The sequence below is a fragment of the Nicrophorus vespilloides genome, unplaced genomic scaffold (genome assembly GCF_001412225.1).
Source record: "Nicrophorus vespilloides isolate i.1.1-1 unplaced genomic scaffold, Nicve_v1.0, whole genome shotgun sequence".
In the NCBI taxonomy this organism is placed as follows: Eukaryota; Metazoa; Arthropoda; class Insecta; order Coleoptera; family Silphidae; genus Nicrophorus; species Nicrophorus vespilloides.
The window spans coordinates 70,388-91,170 of record NW_017099023.1 but is presented as its reverse complement, the minus strand read 5'-3'; the positions used below and the strand labels follow the sequence as shown (position 1 = coordinate 91,170).

The 20,783-nt window shown below is 28.5% G+C and overlaps 4 protein-coding genes across 5 annotated transcripts; 1 reads left to right on the top strand and 3 right to left on the bottom strand.

The window, feature by feature from the left end:
• Positions 1 to 2,487: 2,487 nt before the first annotated feature.
• LOC108563863 lies at positions 2,488 to 4,649 on the bottom strand. Of its 2 annotated transcripts, XM_017922659.1 has the most exons (6): positions 4,490 to 4,649; positions 3,796 to 4,381; positions 3,480 to 3,731; positions 3,258 to 3,420; positions 3,008 to 3,202; positions 2,488 to 2,930 (listed from the first exon to the last, which is right to left on the bottom strand). In XM_017922659.1, the coding sequence occupies exons 1-6, from the start codon at positions 4,514 to 4,516 to the stop codon at positions 2,903 to 2,905; spliced, it is 1,251 nt and encodes a 416-aa protein (XP_017778148.1). In that variant the 5' UTR covers positions 4,517 to 4,649; the 3' UTR covers positions 2,488 to 2,902. The 2 variants fall into 2 exon arrangements, with proteins under 2 accessions (XP_017778148.1, XP_017778147.1); XM_017922658.1 differs by having other exon boundaries at positions 2,488 to 3,202.
• Positions 4,650 to 8,285: 3,636 nt separating this feature from the next.
• On the bottom strand, positions 8,286 to 8,603 carry LOC108563857 (leucine-rich repeat and immunoglobulin-like domain-containing nogo receptor-interacting protein 1-B; the record flags this gene model as incomplete). Its single annotated transcript, XM_017922651.1, has 2 exons — positions 8,286 to 8,363; positions 8,502 to 8,603. Coding segments are annotated over 2 exons (180 nt in total), but the record flags the coding sequence as incomplete, so codon positions are not given.
• Positions 8,604 to 12,394: 3,791 nt separating this feature from the next.
• Positions 12,395 to 13,532, bottom strand: LOC108563865 (leucine-rich repeat-containing protein 70-like). Its single transcript, XM_017922662.1, has 2 exons — positions 12,781 to 13,532; positions 12,395 to 12,729 (listed from the first exon to the last, which is right to left on the bottom strand). The coding sequence occupies exons 1-2, from the start codon at positions 13,427 to 13,429 to the stop codon at positions 12,488 to 12,490; spliced, it is 891 nt and encodes a 296-aa protein (XP_017778151.1). The 5' UTR covers positions 13,430 to 13,532; the 3' UTR covers positions 12,395 to 12,487.
• A 5,772-nt stretch (positions 13,533 to 19,304) lies between these two features.
• LOC108563864 (39S ribosomal protein L10, mitochondrial) lies at positions 19,305 to 20,316 on the top strand. Its single transcript, XM_017922660.1, has 3 exons — positions 19,305 to 19,453; positions 19,502 to 20,014; positions 20,077 to 20,316. Exons 1-3 carry the CDS (start codon positions 19,432 to 19,434, stop codon positions 20,277 to 20,279), a joined length of 738 nt encoding a protein of 245 aa, XP_017778149.1. The 5' UTR covers positions 19,305 to 19,431; the 3' UTR covers positions 20,280 to 20,316.
• The last annotated feature ends 467 nt before the right edge of the window (positions 20,317 to 20,783 follow it).

Sequence of the window (20,783 nt, the reverse complement as noted above, 5' to 3'; positions counted from 1 at the left end):
AATAAAATTCTGATTTTAAGCTCTGTATTTAGTAAGATTAATAAAAATGTCGAAATAATCTATTACAAATAATTGAATGTAATTGGAATCTTGAAATTTTCAATGTATGTAAATCTTTTGGGTGGTTTGATATTTGCTGCCTATTTATATATCTACTTCAATTTATATACATACGAATAAAAACCATGACGCAAGATACACCCGAGGGTATATTCACGGTCACCAAGACCCTGCATACTTGTATCATGAGAACATAGTTTTTAAGGTGCTCCGGACAATCGTTACATTTTCGTCCTCTTTCGCACATGTACATCATGTGCACGGTACACGGTGAGCACAGTGTCAGATAGACAAACATGAAGTAACAATATACCAAGTTAATTATATATTTATGTTCAGAATAGAGAGAAAAAGACAAAACTTTTTTTTCATACAATAGGCAAATTCATTTATCCCTTTATAGTAAATTACAGTTATCTATTTTTACCGGAAAATACAAATCTAAAAAAATACAGAGAATTCTTGAGTTAGAAATTGCGATCGACTAGTTAAAAATAAAATTCAAAGTTTATAAAATAATTGATAAAAATATTTAGTGTACTTTTTATAAATTGAATGTCAGACATTTTAGAAATAAAATATAATCGATTGATTTAAAAACCTCGACCCCTGCCCTAGTACATAATATGATTGTATATATTTATTTATAGTCATTTTCCTATTGAGATATTTTATGAATTAAAATTTTATAAATTAGGGTATAATTTAAACATACATACGGATTATTAGTCGTATAGTGAAACAGTTTTCCCCATATAAACTAATGTAAATACGATAATGCGTTCCATGCTGGGAAAAAAAGTATAACTTGGTCTAGATTTTTAATGATTTTGCTTTTCATATCTATTGTTATTTTTATTCTGTGGGTTTTTATTGGGAAATGTGCAGGTGTTATTAAATTTTGCACAAAAAATCACAAATAACATGTCTGAACACATGTTTGGAAATATGTATGATCACAAACAAAACTATTTTCCCATTCACACACAGTGCAGTAAGTTTATATTACTTGTGTCAATCCGGGGTCTTGGTGGAATACTCTTTATACTTTTAATATTTATTTATATAAAAAAGCGTACATAGTTTGTTTATACATTATAATAATGGTTGGACACCATGTGTTTTGCATTTACACCAAACACAAATTATATTTGCAAAGTATAGTCCGTTAAAAACAAAGATGACAATGAAAATCGAAGATGGCTAATATATTCAAAAATGCACATAATATGTGTACATAAGTTTTGAAAATGATGTAGCAAGCGCGCAATCCGGGACTTCTCTTCTTCTCGTATCTCGTTATGCGAAACGTCGCTCGTTAAAATGACTTTCTTACAATTTATTTTGCTCGTTAAGGGAAATGCTCATGCGAGGTGTTCGTTAAGCGAGGTTTCACTGTATATTGTAAAAGAAGCTTGATGTTGAAACATGTATTATTCGTAAGATACTAAGATAATTTGATCATAATTAAAGAAGTCACGATATTATTAATCTATGTCCCTGGTCCCGGCTATCTGTCTTATCTATTTTTAGGATCACGTATGCTGGGTATTTCCTTAAGCAGCTTTCAAATGAACTACATATTTCAATTTTATTTATATTTTCCTAAAACAGGCATAGGACAAAAAAAATAACGCTTTAATCTGATTTGAATATTTATATCAAACAAGCAATATGAATATTTTGTTCACAGACCCTCACTTATATTCGTATGGACCGTAAAAATCGAGCATATTTCGAAAAATTCCGGAAAAAATCTCTTTGGAAGAAGTAAAACCCTGGATTTTAAGAATTTTTATTTACAGGATTGAAAAAATCTTTGAGAATAGCACCCACTAGTGCACTCTATTCGAGACCATATATGCTAATTTTATTTTAGAAACAAAAAAAGAGAAATATTTTTCATTTAATGTGCTCATTCATTAAAACACTGATTTTGTATATGTAAAGTGTGATATATCTATATCAACTTTCTAAGATACTACATTATACTACTACTAGTAATCTTTTTAATTGCACCGATAAGTAACTAGTTTGTCGTCATGTGTCATACTCGATTTTTTCTTGTAAATATATGATACACAACTGTAACAAATAGAAACTGCAGTTGATTTGTACAACTAATACACAATAAAATGTATGCATTTTCTAAATATTAAAAAGTGACATAAGGGAAGGTAAAACAAGGAAACTAAATTCTGGTTAAATAAATGCATATACTCTCATTTATTGAAAATGTAATATTTCGCGGATTCGTTGGATACATGATGGATTTCTTTAAATATTTTCTATTATCAAATGACAAGTCATTATAAATAAAAAATATAAACCAAATATTTGAAAACATTTGCAGTGTATTTTTTAATAACAATATCGAAGATATGAATATTAGTAAAATTAGAAATATCGACATAAATTGTACGTGATTAAATAATTTTATTTTAATTACATTGAACAGAATGTGTAATATTAAACTTAAGAAGAAAGAAATGTTCTAAGGGCTAGCTTTTTATTCATTGTCCAAATTTCTAATTATCGGTGAATATATAATAACGGATGAATGATTGTATCATCTTTATGTCAGTATTTCTAAACATACTGTTGTAACGGCCCATATAACATAGTGTATGCAGTAATTCTATAAAGTACGCGTCGACAAACAATCGTTTCAACTGTAAAGTAAATAATTTTAATTGAATCTGTTCTCAACAAGCGGAGAAATACGGAGAGATTATCTATCCACGAACATTTAAGTGTACTGAAATTGACGACTGCACTATACGAAAATATCTGTTCATTACAAGAAGATACTACGAGCTGGGTTGGTAGATGATTGCTTTCTTCACAAGCGGGTTGTTCTATTGTAGCAACTAAATTTAATGCAAAAATAATATTATTCTATTAATTCTATACTAATTGACGACTATTCAAAATAACAAATACGTACCTTTCTAGCAACCTACGTTTTAAGTCAGGTGGGTAAGTAACATAAATATATTCGTTATCTTTATCACTGGTGTAGTAATCTTCAGTATATTGATGACCATCTGAAGAAGTCGATGCTTCCTGTCTGAGTAGATGCGCGGGCGACGGTGTGGAGCGATCAGTCACACTCGCGCTAGTCACACTAACATCATCGGTTCTGAAATAAACTCTTGTTATTTAAGAATCTACTGAATACTCACATGTTTACATACTCAAAGAGAACCCAAATTATGTAATAACATAAACATATCCCTAGAGACAAAACCATAATAATCATACAAAGCAAACCCCAAGGAAAGGACCTAATATCACTTTGCGAGTCCTCCCAATATCTGTCGCATGTCAGGTACCAGCACACAGCTCTATTAAGTTCCTCTGCAATAAAAGAAAATAGCGATAAATTGAATTCGTATGAAATGATCGTCGTTAGTCACCTTCAACTTCTTTGAAATCCTTCAGCGAAAGTTGTATGAGCAATCCAGCTATACAATCCCTTACGAGTATTTCGCACTTGGTCTTTAATTTTATCAACTCTTCGGGTTTGCAGTTTGACTTGAGCTTTTGCAGCTCGGCAATTCGTTGTTGTCTATTGTCTGCGGCTGGGAGCGCGGAATCTACTAAATCTTCGCCGCATAAATTATTGAAGCTCTTGTTCTGCGAGTTTTCCTCAATTGTACTACCGTCATCTACATATAAAAGAAAAGCAATCATTCAATAATACGTGTTGGAATTGGGTAATGGAATTCGTACCGGATGGAGCTTCAGTTTGTTGACACCGCTCCTTCTTCTCCACTTCTTGTTTGCTGTTCTTCAATGTCTGCGCTACCGATTTTACCGTGTATTTGGCTACGTCCCGCGGACCTGCGGCTACCAGAGCTTTGGTATAGCCGGAAGCCTCTTTCCAAATTTCTATATCGGTATTGACCGTTTCCGGATAAACTGTTTTTGGATCTTGGGTGAGCAGCACATCGCACCTCATGATGTCGCAGTAGTCGGCTAGACACACTGCGTCTTCTGCCATATTTATGTGCTCCCTGTGGCGATTATCGAAATGCATGTCCAAGAATTTCTCTTCGAAAAAGGACTTTCCGCATAGACCGCACGTCCACTGCGACGGCCTGTGCTTAAATTTTGCTGCCTGTTGCGGTCCGAATATTTCGCGTTGATGATGGAATGGACACTCCAGCGGCAAACTGACCTTGTATTTCTGCAAAACGGGCAACCATTTGTTTTGAATAATCTTCCGTACGATCCTCGCATTGTCCCTTGGGCAGGAAATTTTGTAGACCGTCGGCCCTGGCCATGGGATCAGAGACAATAGGAACAGTCCTATCACCTAAAATATAATATTCTGTATAGTATTGATTACTTCATTGTCGTATTCCTGCATCATTTTATTTATTTCATTTTTTTCACATTCTACAATAGATATTTAAGCGCTCACCTGCAAATTAAAACTCGACGACTTCATTCATATTTTGTTAATGACACTCTGGGTTTAAAAATGAGACAAATTCAATGTTTACTTGTTCTGCGAACTACTCTTTTTCCACATTGGCCATCATCAACTCCGTGAAGCGACGCGCACGACGCCCGGCGTCTATTCACGCCATTACATACAATCTACTATCCAGTCAATCTTTTTGTAAATATTATTATTAACAACAATAAAAAAAAACTATAACATTCATTTTGTGGTTCTTTATTACTTAAAGAACTCGAAAGCCATTAACTTTTCTTTCAAATTTCATCGACCAAATTTCATTGATTTTGGTATTCAAGCAATGTGTTTTTTTTTGCATAAACAAAATATACTATAAATTCGGATTTTTTTAACATTTAGCTTATTTTTATTTATTTATTAAATGAAAAATTATTTTAAAGAATCGCTGTTCTAATGTTGTTATGGTAAGAGTTTTAATTAAACCATCAAAGATGGCGCTAATTGCACAAACGAGTTCTGATATTTGAAAGAATAATAGCAAAACAAACTTTCAACAAAGTGATATTTTTATATCTTCTATTTTATTTACACATTGGTTGATGCCCAAATTTGTAATATTTTATGCTAATAGTTATGCTATAGTTTTTTTTTTATATAAATGGTGAATAACAAACAACAAACTTATATTATTCAAAATTATATGATAATATTCATGTAAAACTATCGTTATTTTTACTATTTATAATTATTAAACAAGATAATATTTATTTTTTTATGTATCCAATAAGCATTTATAAGTTATGATCTTTTTTGTCTTATAAATATTAGATGTTATTTCATTAATTTTGTTTTCATTTTTATTCTGCAGTAAGAACAAACATATGTGTTTTTTTTCTTTGTGTAAATTGCAATGATGCGAAATGTGTGTATCAACACTATTTATGGAAATAAATGATAATTAAACCGGAAGAGTCATATCAATGTTATTATTTGTTCTGATATTATTTGTCACATAGATAAATTGCAAACATACATATGTCATTTTTATAATAAATTTAAAAAATCGACAAATTAATACCAACATAAGTTTTCATATAAGTGCACATACGAAACAAGAAATAGAAACAACAACAGAATAGAGGAGACAAAAGATTATAATTATTTGTCCATAGATATAAAAAAAATAACAAAAAGATAAAATCCAATCGGCTCACTCGCAATACAAGTTCTATGGATTCAGAAGAACTTTACAGAGGAGCAATATTTTTTTTATTAAAAAAAATGTAAATAAATTTTACATACAATAAATTTAATAAATAGATATAATTATTGTGATATCTGTTAGTAAATATATATCAGTTTTGTTATATCTTGAAGATGACAAAAAATGTTAAAATAAAATGAAACCAAATTCATTGTTCCACGTTGAATTAAGACTCATTGTAAAAAAAAAATAATATTTTTATTTAAGAATTTTACAAAAAATACTAAATTACAACTGCAATATGAATTAATATATTTCGATTTTTTTAAAATTTTCTTTCAATGTTATTCAAAATGTCATCCGCCGCAATTTCTACCGGCGGTATTTTTTTTTATAATTTTTTGTTATACACTTTTATTTATATCTTAAATGTCAACCACGAAACATGTCTAACATTTTTGTCGGTCCACGTGCGCACAAAGGTTGAAGAACGCTGCTTTAAAATAATTATAAGATCTCGTTATCATGGCCAGATGTATTTATTTATATAGAAGTGTATAACGAGTGGTTTTTAATCAAGGCACACTCCATTGCGTTTCATTGAAATCTTTAGCAATATTAATTGAATCAAGAAAGCATATGTTTTCTTTATTCAATAACATGCAAACAAAATTAATAGTAAGAATGAGAATATTGATGAAGATCCATAATTTATATTTGATTAAAATTTAATGCAACTGTCTGTTGTAAAATATTGACTGTCTCATACACATATTTCCAAATTTGTGTTCAGACATGTTATTTGTGATTTTTTTGTGTAAAATTTAATCACACCTCCATATCTCCGAATTAAAAGCCAAATAATAAAAATAACCATAGATATGAAAAATATCCGGAAATTTTGGAAAGGATTATGCTAGTTAAGCGAGGTTCCACTGTACAATAGTGTTTTGAAACCTTGTTTTTATTCAAGGAGGTTGATGCAGAAAAAATCTTTTATTGTATTTAACTCTGATCATTGAACTATAACACGTTTTCAATATGTAAAGGATATTGCTGACTTTTTAAATATTTGTCCATTAACATTTTTTCGACAGAAACTTAGTTAATTTTGGATTCATTTTCTTGAGGATAAATCTGAGTTCCAACGAGTGTATTGAAAATCAAATTGATCAGTGTCTACAAATAAGATACATTATAAATAATATTGGATACACATAAAATATTTATAAATAAGACAAAAAAGTTGAGGTAAAATAAGAATAAAGTTGAATAATTCTTTAGAAGCATTTATTTTCTAAATATAACCAATATAGGCGGAAGTACTGCGACCAATAGCCGTATGTATACATGAGTAATACATTTTATTTATTATTATTTAAAATAATATTTTTGATGACAATATACAATACATAACATAGAATACAATGTACTAATTGAATATAATATGCATAGATACGATAAAAATTACTATTATTATCTCCACGAAAATACATATATACATAATAACAATAATTTTAATAATTAACCAATGGATTTAAGTTCATTTTGTAGAAGTATTCTACTAGTTTTTTTGTTAAAATAAATCTTAAAAACAATTTGTGCAATAAGAATACCCGAAATTAAAACCAATAATGTTGCAATACAAATAAAAATAGCTGGTATAGAAATAGTTTCTGAAGATATTTTCCTTATTTCCCTTGAATCATTCATTTTACTGTACATATTTGATATTCCTTCGAATTTTTGCACCATCTTCTGAAACATTTGTATTAATTCTTCTCCGTTTTTTAGCTTCTTCTCTTCATTGGCATGAAAAATATTTGAAATATTAAAACCATCACGCGAAATCAGATTATACATAGACTTTAAGTCTTCGGTGATTTTAATAATATCATCTTTCGTTCTCTCGGCATTCTTTGTAATATCTGCAGATACATTTTTAAGTAGATCATTTTCGATATTTAAATTATTTTGGACATTATCCATTTGCTTATTTATATTCATTTGATTGCGATGAACGATTTTATCGTTTCTTTCAATTAATTCAGTAAAATTTCCTAAAACTGTTGTGATGTTAGACTTTTTTTCGGGGTTTATCATATTTTCAATTATATCTTGTATAATTGATGAATTTAAATTGGATTTAATTTCTTGAAATAATGTCATAAATGCTGAACTTTTGAAATCAGAGTAAAATTTTTGTATGAGTTCATTTGGATTATCTTTCTTGCTTGCAATGAATTCATCTATTTTTACACAATTCATTCCATATATACTTGAATTGCCATGCGACGAACCCTGAACAACATCGACTTTGCTTTTCCGGAATTGTTTTAATAAATGTGAAATCATTTCACATGACATTGGATTTTCATCAAAATTAATATTAGTTAATCCAATTATTTCCAATAAATCTTCGGTATCCAATTTAGTGAGCTTATTACTCTTTACATTTAAACTTTTTAAATTGTGAAAATTGTGGAATGAAATGCCGGGAATGGATGTAATATAATTATAGCTGAAATCCAACGTTGTTAACATATTGAGACCTGATAAACTGGAATATTCTAATATTTTTATATAATTATGAGAAAGATCCAAATAATTTAATGATTTTAAATTTTTGAACATTCCTAATTCCAATGTAGTAATATTATTATTTGAGATATTTAATATATTTAGTAATTCGAGGTAATTAAAAAATGTTTTGCTTACGTTATTTATGTAATTATAGCTCAAATCTAAATTGAAGAGAAAAGGCTCGTTAAGAATATCCGTTAATTTCTGTATTTTGTTATGAGATAAATTTAAATCTTTTAAATTTTGTGATTCCGAAAACGGATTATTTATTTTACTTATATTATTGTAAGATAAATTAATTTCTTCTAATTTCAGCAAATCATTAAAATAATCGAAGTTACTAATATTATTGTGCGATAAATCTATTTTAATTAATGAATATAAATCACTTATATTTAAATGATTAACATTACAATTCCTAATTTCTAAAACTGCTATATCATGGTTACCAAATAAATACGAGTCCAACGTTGGTAGAAAACTATCAGTAACAATAATTTTATATTTTAGTGATCCATAATTAGAATAATAATAATCATTATTAATATCAACGTTAATATCCAATGCGTTAGGTTTATACAATGATTTAAATGTACACACAGCATAAATTATTTCATGATTACGACCTGTGCAAGATCCAATAATCTGTTGCACAAAGAAATGACTTAATAGGAATATTAGAAGTAAATTGGAAGACACCATCTTCCTACAATTGAGATATGTTCAGTATTAGATATTTTAAGTAGTTGATATTTTATGTTTACTTACTTATTAAGTATGTGCACGGGAACTTGCAAAGTATAAATAATGTCATAAAGCAAATACTAGATTGAGATTTATCACATTGGACAGGATGCGTATTAGATTAAATGTTTATACGAATAGATAGAAAGGCATCCATTTTCAAACATTACATTGAACTGCGTCAATTAATTCAAAATTATTCGTTATGATGAGAATTGAACATATAATTTCGCTTCTTTCCTTGCGATGTAGGCGATAAGGACAAACGGCTATCTCTAAAATGAATAGCATATAAAATAAATACAGTGAACCTTGTTATTCTTATTACGAGGTGGAAGTTGTGATTGAGAATAAGGCATAACATGATTAAGCGATTCCACGGAATTCGGCATGGGTGGTTTTGTTTATTATGCGCCCCGGTCAAATCCCTTACATTTGTTTATTTGAAAAGGCGTATCGACTAAGTGACCTCATAACATCCATGAAGTCTCTTAGTAATTAATATTTTTATTATAAACAAATTTTAGAAGAATTAATTATTCATAGATTGAATAAAATAAATTAATTAGACTATATATTGTACATATTATTACTATATTTAGTATTATTCTTAAATTAATGTTATTTAAAAACATAAATCTCTACCTCTTGGTACCAAATTATCCGAAATAAAAAATAAGTAGGTTTCCTCAAATACTGAAAATTCAATTGGCATTATTTGTTATATTTCTTATATGATTTTAACTGAAAATATTAATAATGTCTTGCTAAAAATCTTTTGAAACTACTGTATTATTTACAACATGATTATTAATAACCATTATTGGTTTCTATCAAAAATGTATAATAAAAAGTTGTGTAAAAATAAAATAATTTCATAAAAAATAATAATAAAATAAATGTCCACTTCTACTCTTAAGGGTAATTTGTGTTGTGAAATGACATCCATTGATACTGCTGCTGATTGGTTATATGATAATTGCGGTATTAGGAACAATAATATAACTATTCTTTAAAAAAATTAAGACATAACACTGTCACTTAAAATAAAATAAGTTTTTGCAGTTTTCTTTTAATCCTTTTTTGAGAATAGAATTTTTCAAAAACATCAACTGAATCATCATATTGCAACTTCTTCATCAAAATCCTTTAAATTCGTTTCGTTGGTTACATTTTCGAATATATACGTTGTTAAATTTTATTAATTATAATAATACTTTTATAATAATAATAATCTTTATTAGTCACAATTGTAACCAAAGGGCTATCGGCGTAAGTCTTTCCGCCCTAACTTTTATAAATATGTATAAATTAAATATTGATATGTATTATTTTGCAATTATGCGAAAATAATGATGAAATCTATAATAGTTTGCTTCTCCATATGGAAGTTCCTTCTGTAATTCTGTTATAGAATTCTTTTTGGAATTTGATAAACATATGGCAACAAAATTGATTTAATCAAGAAAGCAAACATTTTCTTTATTGCATATTATTATAAAAACAGAATTACTAAATTGAGAATTTGGATTCAAATATTTGAATTTGTAGATTGTCCTAATTATTAATAATTATTATGATTTAATATTATTGTTAACTATTTTTTATATCTGATAAATAAAGTATTACTAAAAATATCAATCTATATTAATGGTGTATAAGATTATAATATATGAGTCAAACGAAGTTGTAAAATTGTTTAATAAAAAAAATGTTTTGTTGATTGCCCATACCAACTTGATTATTGTAAACTATAGGAGTCAATTGAAAACATTTTTTCAAGGATTCAAAGATGTGAAGGGGGTCGAAGTAGAAAAAAAGGTTGTGTAGTGTACTGCAGAAGTTCAACAAATATGCCGCTGGAAATTTAACTGTAGGTTCAAGTGTGTCATAGCTGTGGTTTTGTGTTGGGGGCCCAGCCACCAGGGTATACTGGGTAACGGGAGGCTGATGTTCTGGCAGGAAGAGATCATCGACGTGAGATCATCAACATCAAGCTAAACTACATGGACACATATCCGCATATCAGAGTGGATGCTAAGTTGGAATGGCAACGCAGATTCGAGGTGGAGAGCGAATACAAGGGGTTGTTCTTTTATGAATCCATAAAAGAACAACCCCTTGACAAGACAGTCAAGAGGCACCCATGGTTTTTGAAGATGGGATTCAGCAAGAAATCGGAGATTGCAGTGCTCAGTCGTTTGAGATCGGGACACACGCTGGCCCCGGTGCATTTGGCCAGAGTCGGGTGGCAGGACTCGGATAGATGCAGCTGTGGGTCTGTGGGCTCGCTGGATCACTTATTTTTTGAGTGCGAGCAATATCAACCAGCCACCGAAGTTATATGCAGAGAATTAATAAGCAACAAGGTCCCGCTACCGACATCAGTTCGGGCGTTGATTAGCTCAGAAAACGAAACAGTATATAAGTGTCTTTTAAAATTTATTAAGAGTTCAAAAGTAGCGCTGTAGACCACCAAATACACGTACAGTCCCCTAATGACAAAATCAATCAACAATATCCATGCGAGGTCTTTCCTAACACCGTTGTACTGAATCGCTGAGACCCTGATTCGAAAGTTGTTAATTAGCGTAGTCGTCCCACATGTCATTTTCCCCTGACCCCAGTAACTTAGACCAGTGTAAAGAAATCTCAAATTAATAAAAACCGTGGCTGGCGAAATTGTGCAAGACGCGCAGCCAAGTGAAGTGTGGAGAGGAAAAGGAAAAAAAAAACAAAAAAAAAATGTGTGTCATGAGACAAAAAAGCACTGATGTATAAAACAACACTACTTCTAGATTTATTTTTCATTGCGGCTATCACATTTAAATTTTGAAACAGTTGATGATTTTTCTCATTTCTTAATACATTCTGTGTAAACCAAATCACCAATGAGTGAAATTATAAATAACAATATCATGGTATAAATAAAGAAGGTAATAAAGCTTGAGGTCAAGAAAAGTATTTACTAACAGGAATAATAATTAAATAAGACAATAAATAATATGAACATTCTCAACATTTCTTCTTTTTTGTAATATGCATATGCTACTTCTTAGTAGCATATGCATATGCAATATTTTTAGAAAAAAGAAGAATTTTTTGATACCGTTATTAATAAACACTCAACGGATCAAAGCTGGTGAAAGAATACGTGTTTCTGGGCATCATATTCGACAAGAAACTCACCTCATGTCAATTAATTACTTAATACTGAATCAGTAAAAGACATTCTAAAGATGTTTTTTTTCCTTCATTCGAATGTATATTAATGTTATATTTTATAAAATTATAAAGTTAGAATAAGGACAAGGACATTAACACATGCAGTTCAGTTTATAAAATATTTAATAATTTCAAAATTAATTCGTGTACTGGATAACATTTGAAACTATGATTACAATTACAATATAAACATCTATATATATATAGATACAAAAAAATGACAAATATAGTATTATATATAATTAATTCAAATCATACAATTCGTTGTGTTCCTGATGTTGCTGTTGGTTGGGTTTCCAATATATATAACATTTAAATATAAGTTGCATAACAAAGCATATAAGGAAGCATCCTAATAGCACATTGGTAAACATTATTTTATTATTTAGTTTTTCTTCTTTTACCTGGAGGTTCTGTATTGGATTGTACAGATTGGAAACGGCGAACAAATTATTGTTTTCTTGCTTCTTGCTTCTGGCAATATCTGCAGTTAAATTCACCAATATATTCAATATCGTTTCATTTACATTATTACCTCGAAGTGCGACAGGAATATCCTTTATAGCAGACGAATCAAGATTTTTAAAAAAATTAAACAAATCGGATTTCTTAAAGTCAGCATAAACTTTTTTTACAATTTCATTTTCATTGTCCGAATTTGATATTATAACTTCTTGGTCGTACATACAGTTAATACCATTTAGACTAATATTTCCAAAAGAACTACCGTGAATCACGGTTACTTTCAACTTATTAAAACTTTTCAGTATATGAGCAATCATGTTACAAGTCATAACATTTTGATCGATATCTATTTTTTTTAAATGCGTTGAATGAAATAAATCCTCAGGTTCTAACATTGTCAGACTATTATTTCTTATGTATAAGTTAACTAGACTACCAGTATTGTGAAATATATTATCAGGCAGTGAAATTAATTTATTGGAACTCATATCCAGCGTTTCTAGGTGACTTAAACCGGAAAAACTTGATATTTCCAAGAACATAATGTTATTATGTGAAACGTTCAGATATCTTAACGAATTCAATTTTCGAAAATAACCAGAATATACTTTACTTATATTATTATTAGCAAGATCTAAATTAATAAGATTAGGCATATTTTCAAAAAATGTTAACGTGATGTTATTTAGTTTGTTAGAACTTAAATCCAAGTCTTTCATAGTTTCTGTTCCGATAGAAATATTAGGTAGATTTCTAATTCTATTATGAGATAAATTAAATGTAATTAATTGTTTATGTAATGAGAAAAAGTTTGATATTATGTCGGTCACTGAATTATATTGCAAATCAATAATAATTAAATTTGGAAAATTGTTAAGATTATTCAGATCGCTTATATTATTATGAGAAGCTTCAAATATTTCTAAACCAAATATTGTTTCATCTGCATAAATCATGTTGATTCTATTATTAGGAACTTGTAATATTTTTAAAGAACGAGGTACATAATTGTTCCGTAAAAACATATCCATAGACAACGTCGGTATAAAGCTGTCAACAATTGTTATATTGATGTTTATGTCTCCGTTTACATCTAAATTCTTAGGTTTATATAATGATTTATAAAAGTTTTTATATTGATGATCATTTGGAATGTAATAACAAGAACTATCATATGGAAGAATAGATAACTTCAAAATCAATAGTGTTAGAAATGTTTGCAATTCCATATTTTGCACTGTAATTAAAAAATAAATATTTCAATTTATATTTATAAAATGATCTATATATACTCACATTGCTGTTCACTAGCTCAGCACCAAAAGCAAAATAATCATTTTAAAATGAACTGCGCAGTTATATGACAACGACAAATAGATAAAACATAAACATTTACAGTGTACAATATTTTGAATTAGGGCAATAAGACCTATGGTCAATAGACCTTTACAGCAATTCAATTTTATTTTTATTATTAAATTGAGCTTTTTTATTTTGTAATTTATTGTTGCAATAAATATTATTTTAAATGAATTATCAATACAATTTAATAACCACAATCGAATTAACAGATATTTATATATTAATAATATACAGTCAATAGCAACAAACTATTATAACATTCAGTAGATAATTATATATATAAAGTTACCAATCGTCCTCTTTTAGAGAGGACAGTCCTTCTTCGAAAAGTGTCCTCCTTTTCGATATTTTAAAAATAATGTGTTAATCTCTGTATTCAGAGAGAGCCGAACTGTTACTCATCATGTGACGATACAATTCTTTTTTTTTCAATAATTAATTATCGGAGATATTAATTTATTTTGTACATAATCAGGCATCTACTTTCCAGAAAACGATTAAAAAATTGCAGGTGAACATATTTCAGAGCATATTCACAGAAGTTAGTCTTATTTTGAACGATTGTGTTCTTAAATATAAATCACGATTTGAAGAAAAATTTATTCCTCTCATAATAAAAAAAATGTCAAACTTAGAGGAATCAAATTCGAGCATAACGGAAAAGTTTACCAAAGGAGTGCAAAATTTTAACCAAATATGTCGAAGAATGGTCTGGAACAAATATCACAGGAAATAACAGTTTTCATTGGTGTTTTTTGACTTCATCGCAAGTAAATTGGGCAGATATTGAAAATTGTTTTTATCGAAAGAAATACCTGATATTAAAATCGATGTTATTGTCTGTTTGAATGTATATTTAAATTCTGATAAATTAGAACAATGGGAAAATCAACATGAATTAAATTGATAAAAGATGGGTGGCAATATTTAACCATTTCAAAAATGAACAAATTCCATATGAAAATTTAGTTATTCTTGTTGAATTTACGTTTTGCTTCCTTGAAACTAATGCAGCGATTGAAAGAGTTTTTTCAATTGGTAATGATTTTTGTACAAGTGAGAAGTCAAGATTGAATGTTAATATTCTAGCTGCGGCACTTACCTTAAAATTCAATATGAAGGATATTTCTTGCTCCAAAATGTCCAGTATATTGTTAGAAAATGATATATTGCCAAAAAAATAAAAATATTCAATGGAAAAATACTCCTTTAATTAAATAATTAAAAGGGATGTAAATATGTTTCATTTATTTACGTTATACTTTTTTCTTAAATATTTTCGTCCTCTTTTTAATTGTAAAAAAAAAAATTGGTCACCTTAATAAATAATGATTATAAATGTTCCTCGTGAATACATTTAAGTGAGTTGTTCTTAGACTGCCTTTACTTTAAGTCAGTAACAAAATAAGTACATATATTGAATTGCTATTGACTAGTTTAAATTAAATTTATATTTAATTATGATATCAATGGTTGCGTCTTTTAGTTACATTTAATTATATGCCTTATGAGCCTTATCACAAAATTTAATGCATCGCATCTCCATCTGTAATTTATTGCTCAAACGCAATGAAAATGTTTCGTGTTTAAACGTAGCGAAAGCGAATTATTTATAATGATGATTTTAAGTTATTCAAATTTATCCAAAATTCCCAGAATCAATTTCTTTTGCAAAATGCCTTTTTTTCTTATCAAATTCGGAGGTTCTGGGGGCATGGAATTTTGAAATTACCGGAAAGATGGTGAAAAGTTATCGGTTACACAAACCGACATATTGTGTATTTTCTTAATAAATCATAAATTTTAGTTTAAATAGTAAGTAAATAAACTATTGGATATATTAGAATTTTTTCAAATTTGAATTTAGAAAGAAACTACTATTAAATTTAAATTTCTTTATTATAGAAGTAATATCAATGATCTCTTGTACATTATATTATCATTTCCCGGACTTATGGTTTACCATAAGAGTAAGAATTCTATTTAGTTTTTTTTATTTTTCTAATGTTATTTTGTTATAAAACACTACTGCTTCTGACATTGTTTAATATTTAGTCTTAGTTTTCGAGCGCAAGTAATTCCTTTGCTTATAGTCCCGGCTTCACTGCACTCTCCTTTGTTAAGCATGATTTGTAAGAATAAATAATATTATGCTTTTATCGTATCTTTACCAAAAAAATTAAGACAAGTAGACAAGTTACATTCATAAATATTACGTAATATTTTATAAAAATTTCAAATAATTTATAAAACAATAATAATATTCATACATATTTCACAAAATAATAATTATTATAATTTATTCGCCAAAATTACAGACTAAAAATTAGAACAGACAATAAATGAAAAGATAAAATAACAATTATATAAACTTAAGTTAATATAACTGGCTAAAGGACAATAAAACTAGATACCTAGACTATAGATACTACAATTGTTAAATACATTTATATCATTTCTTGAAATTCATTTTTATGAAATGTATTCTTCTTGTTTATAAAGAACATCGAAAACAATGCGATTATTATTATACAAGATATTAAGATAAGGACTGCCACAGTTATCAAACCATATAATATATTTGATAAATTATTGTTTTGTGCCGTTTTTGTGTCATCTACAAAATTATCCAAACGTACCGTTTCAGGTCTACTCATAAATTGCTGTACCACCTGCTGCAATTTATCGAACAACTTGTTCATATTATTATTGGTCTCTTCGTGATCAAATTTAATATTAGTTAAATCGTTATTATACTTATTGAGTAAGGTTGTTAAGTTGTTCGAAAATATTGTTAATTCTGTATGACCCGTTGGAGCATTTTTCTTGGAGCCGCCTTCACCATTTTGAAATTCCAATTTAGTTATAAATTCCTCGAATGTCTTTTGAACACTTTCTAAAATGCTACTAATATGTTCCATATTTATATCTGTTCCGTTTTTTAAATAATCACCGTTGAGCTCCATTATCGCAGTAACATTATTCAATAGATTTTCTAGATTTCCAGTAAATTTCTCACTAAATTTAGAAAGAATGCTTTCAAAATATATTCCATTGAAATTTGGATATTCTGTGCTATTGGATTTTAATATTTGTTTGTCCTGATTAGTATATGTTTCAAAGCATTTAATACCATATATAGATATATTATGTACAGTCGAGCCTTTAATAACTCTAACATTATATTTTTTTAATGTTTTCAGCATAGCAGATATAACCTGGCACGACATGAGGTTTCCATCAAAGTCAATAACACTTAATTCTGTTGCATCTAAAATACCTTCAAGTTCTAGTTTAGTTAGTTGATTGAATGCAAGATATAACTTTTTTAAATTGTGTATGTTGTGAAATAATATAGCATCTATGGTCATGATTTTATTATAGCTAATATCTAATTCAGTTAAATTAGTTAAACCGTATCCAAAGGTTTTCATATTAAAAATTGTAATATTATTACGCGATAGATTTAGATAATTTAATGATGATAAGCTATTGAATAAGCCATAATCTAACTTGACTATATTATTATATTCAAGGTGAAGTTTCTTTAATTTAATCATACCGGAAAAGAAATTTGTAACTATAACATATATATTATTTCTGCTTAAATCTAATATTTGTAGAGCATTTAAACCTTCCCATTTTTGAGACAATTCGTTTAATTTGTTGCCAGAAACATTTAAATATAATAAATTATCTAGTTTATGGAATGTATTTATATCTAATGATGATATATAATTATTAGAAACATTTAACGACATTAAGTTTTTAAATCTATTGAAGTAAATTGCATCAATACCTACTAATGCATTATTTGTTAGATCAAACACTTTTAAAGGAACATCAGTTAAACCATCATCTACTAATTTACTTGTTGAACAGTTCACAACATATAATTTGTTGATAGATTTAATTGCATATTTGTAATTATTCTGAAACATTTTAAGGCTTAATTCTGAAATTAGACTGTTTCTGATATTTATTTCATTAAGCCTATTATTATTTATTTTTAAAATTGAAGGTGAATATAATGATTCGCATTTATACGTCAAATAATTTTCTTCACATAGTGATATAACTTTTACAGTAAATATGTTAAGTATAATCAATAAGATGAAATATGTGGATTGATTCATGGCAACTCTGAAACATAAATATATTTTTTAATAATTAATTAGTGTGTATGGTTAATTAAAAAAATTATAATATTATCTATTCATTCGTTTAACAATTTTTATTGTCCCATTTTCAATCTACAATAGTTCAGAAAAACTAATAATTGTCTAGAAATAAAATAAGTATGTATTAGATTTTTTTTCAAAATATCAACAATTATATTTCAATTACATTAAAGTTATTATGGAATCAAGTTCTATATTGAATATAATTTTTATGAAAATATTCATAAATAATAAAATTATTAATTACCTGATTGCTAGTTTGCTTGATGGGAACAATTTGAAGAAATAACGTGTATGTACACAGCAGTTTTACTGAGTGGTGAAATCAACTGACTGACAATGAAAGCAAAACAAATTTAGGAAGTGTGAAATGAAGAGATAATTTGTTTATTTATCTATTATAGAGCGGAAATACTCATTCTATATGTATTGAATACATGCACATACATATAAATATCAGCGAAATAGGGATTGAGGCTTTAAAAACCATATTGCAGCCTAATGGATTTTGAGGTCCCGGGCATGTGAGAGAGGATGTGGATAGTTGACAACCGAAAGACCGCCTATTGAAATCCCGTCTTCCCCTAATGACAAAATCAATTCACAATATCCATCCGAGACCCCGATTCGAAAGTTGTTAATTAGTGTAGTCGTCCCACATGTATTTTCCCCCTGACCCATGTAACGTAGACTAGTGTAAAAAATCTCAAATTAATAAAAACAGTGGCTGGCGAAATTGTGCAAGACGCGTAAGCCAAGTGAAGTGTGGAGACGAAAAGTAAGAAGAAGAAGAAATCCCGACGTTCGAAATCCCGAGTGTATCGAAATCCCGGCACTTTGCACAAAAAATACACGTAATATGTCTAAAAAGTTTTCAAAATGATGTAGTGGTCGCACAATCCAGGACTTTCCTTCTCCTCGTCACACGTTATGCGAAACAATGCTCGTTAAGCGAATCATTTTGTGTTACAATTTGTAATTGCTAATGCTAATTACACAGTCCTTTTCACTGTGTATTTATACAATGCCAGAAATATAATTTAAAATATGTGTTTAGAGTTGCCTATAATTATATTCTTATTTATTAACCTAACTTATGCAGTCAAATGACATAACCCTACATTAACTTCCCCAGTCCAAAATAATAAACTCTTCGTATAATTTTGCATTAAACAACAATGTCGTTTCTATCACGAAAAGGTAAAGAAAAAAATATTTAAAATAAATTACTTAATTATATTGTTTCAGGGTTTTTGGATGTGGTAAGTGTGTGCACACAAGCAAAACGTTTCCGAGGTAAAATTAATATTCAGAAACCTCAAGTACCACACTTTGAAAGAGCTAGATTACTGGCAGTTACTAAACCAATTGTGATAAAGCAGAACAAGTCCAATCAAAAGGAAACTGAATTGTGCATGAAAAATGTCAGATTTTTCAATAAAACCTATATTGAGAACCCATTACAAAACATCTATGCCAATGAAACTCTGGAGAAGTTCCAATCATCTAAAATGATTGTATTCTTTCATATGAATCCAATGAGTGCGGAAGAACATTTTAAAGCATATGTAACATTCAATAAGCAGAACATGTTATACAAAAATATTGGCAAGAAAACATTGGATATTGCATTGAAAGGAACACCATATGAAGCTATTTTGAATTTCTATATGTGCCATAATATGATTGTGTTCAGTCCTGAAATGCAGATAAAAAAATTATTGAAGATATCAAAGAGATTTCCTCAGCTGGTTGTTTTAGGTAATCATTGTATTTGATATGTAACAATTGACATACATACATTAATTATGTAATTATTTTAGCTGGTGTATTGGATGGTCGATTTGTCAGCAAAGACGAATTATTGTATTACAGCAATATACCAAACATACAGACAGCCCAGGCACAGTTAGTTCATACACTGAACAGTATTGGTGGAAACATTGTTAGCCAGTTAAACTGCCATCAACAAACTTTTGTTTCTCAACTATCTGAAAGGATAAAACAATTGGAGGAAGAAAAATAAAATTCATATTTAATTTAAATAAATATAGTTTAAGTTTCATAATTATTTTATTTCACTATGTCCATCCACTTACATATTGAAATTTTAGAGTATTTCAAATTTGATAAATTATAAATGATATATATATTTCATTTTTTCTTTATTTAAAAACTTATTCAGAAAAAATCTTTTGTTATTCACGATTTATACATAATTGTAATATACTTATTTCTCCTTAGCTTTGCATTTTGTTAAAATTCTATTTCTAATGGAACAATTGAAAGATGTTATTGATGACAAAGTTAAGTTTGAGGAAATATGAAGGGTAAATGACGAAATTGGTAGATTAAAAAGTCAGCTTGAATATAATTATTATTGGTTGAATATCTACTATTTTTTGTGGATATCGTATTTTCCATTGGTAATAATTACTGGAACAGTGAAAAATCTCTTAGAGTCTAAGGTTCATCTAAATTATTAAGGTGACCTTCTATTTTTTGTGTAAAAGGTGTTCGAAATTCCATA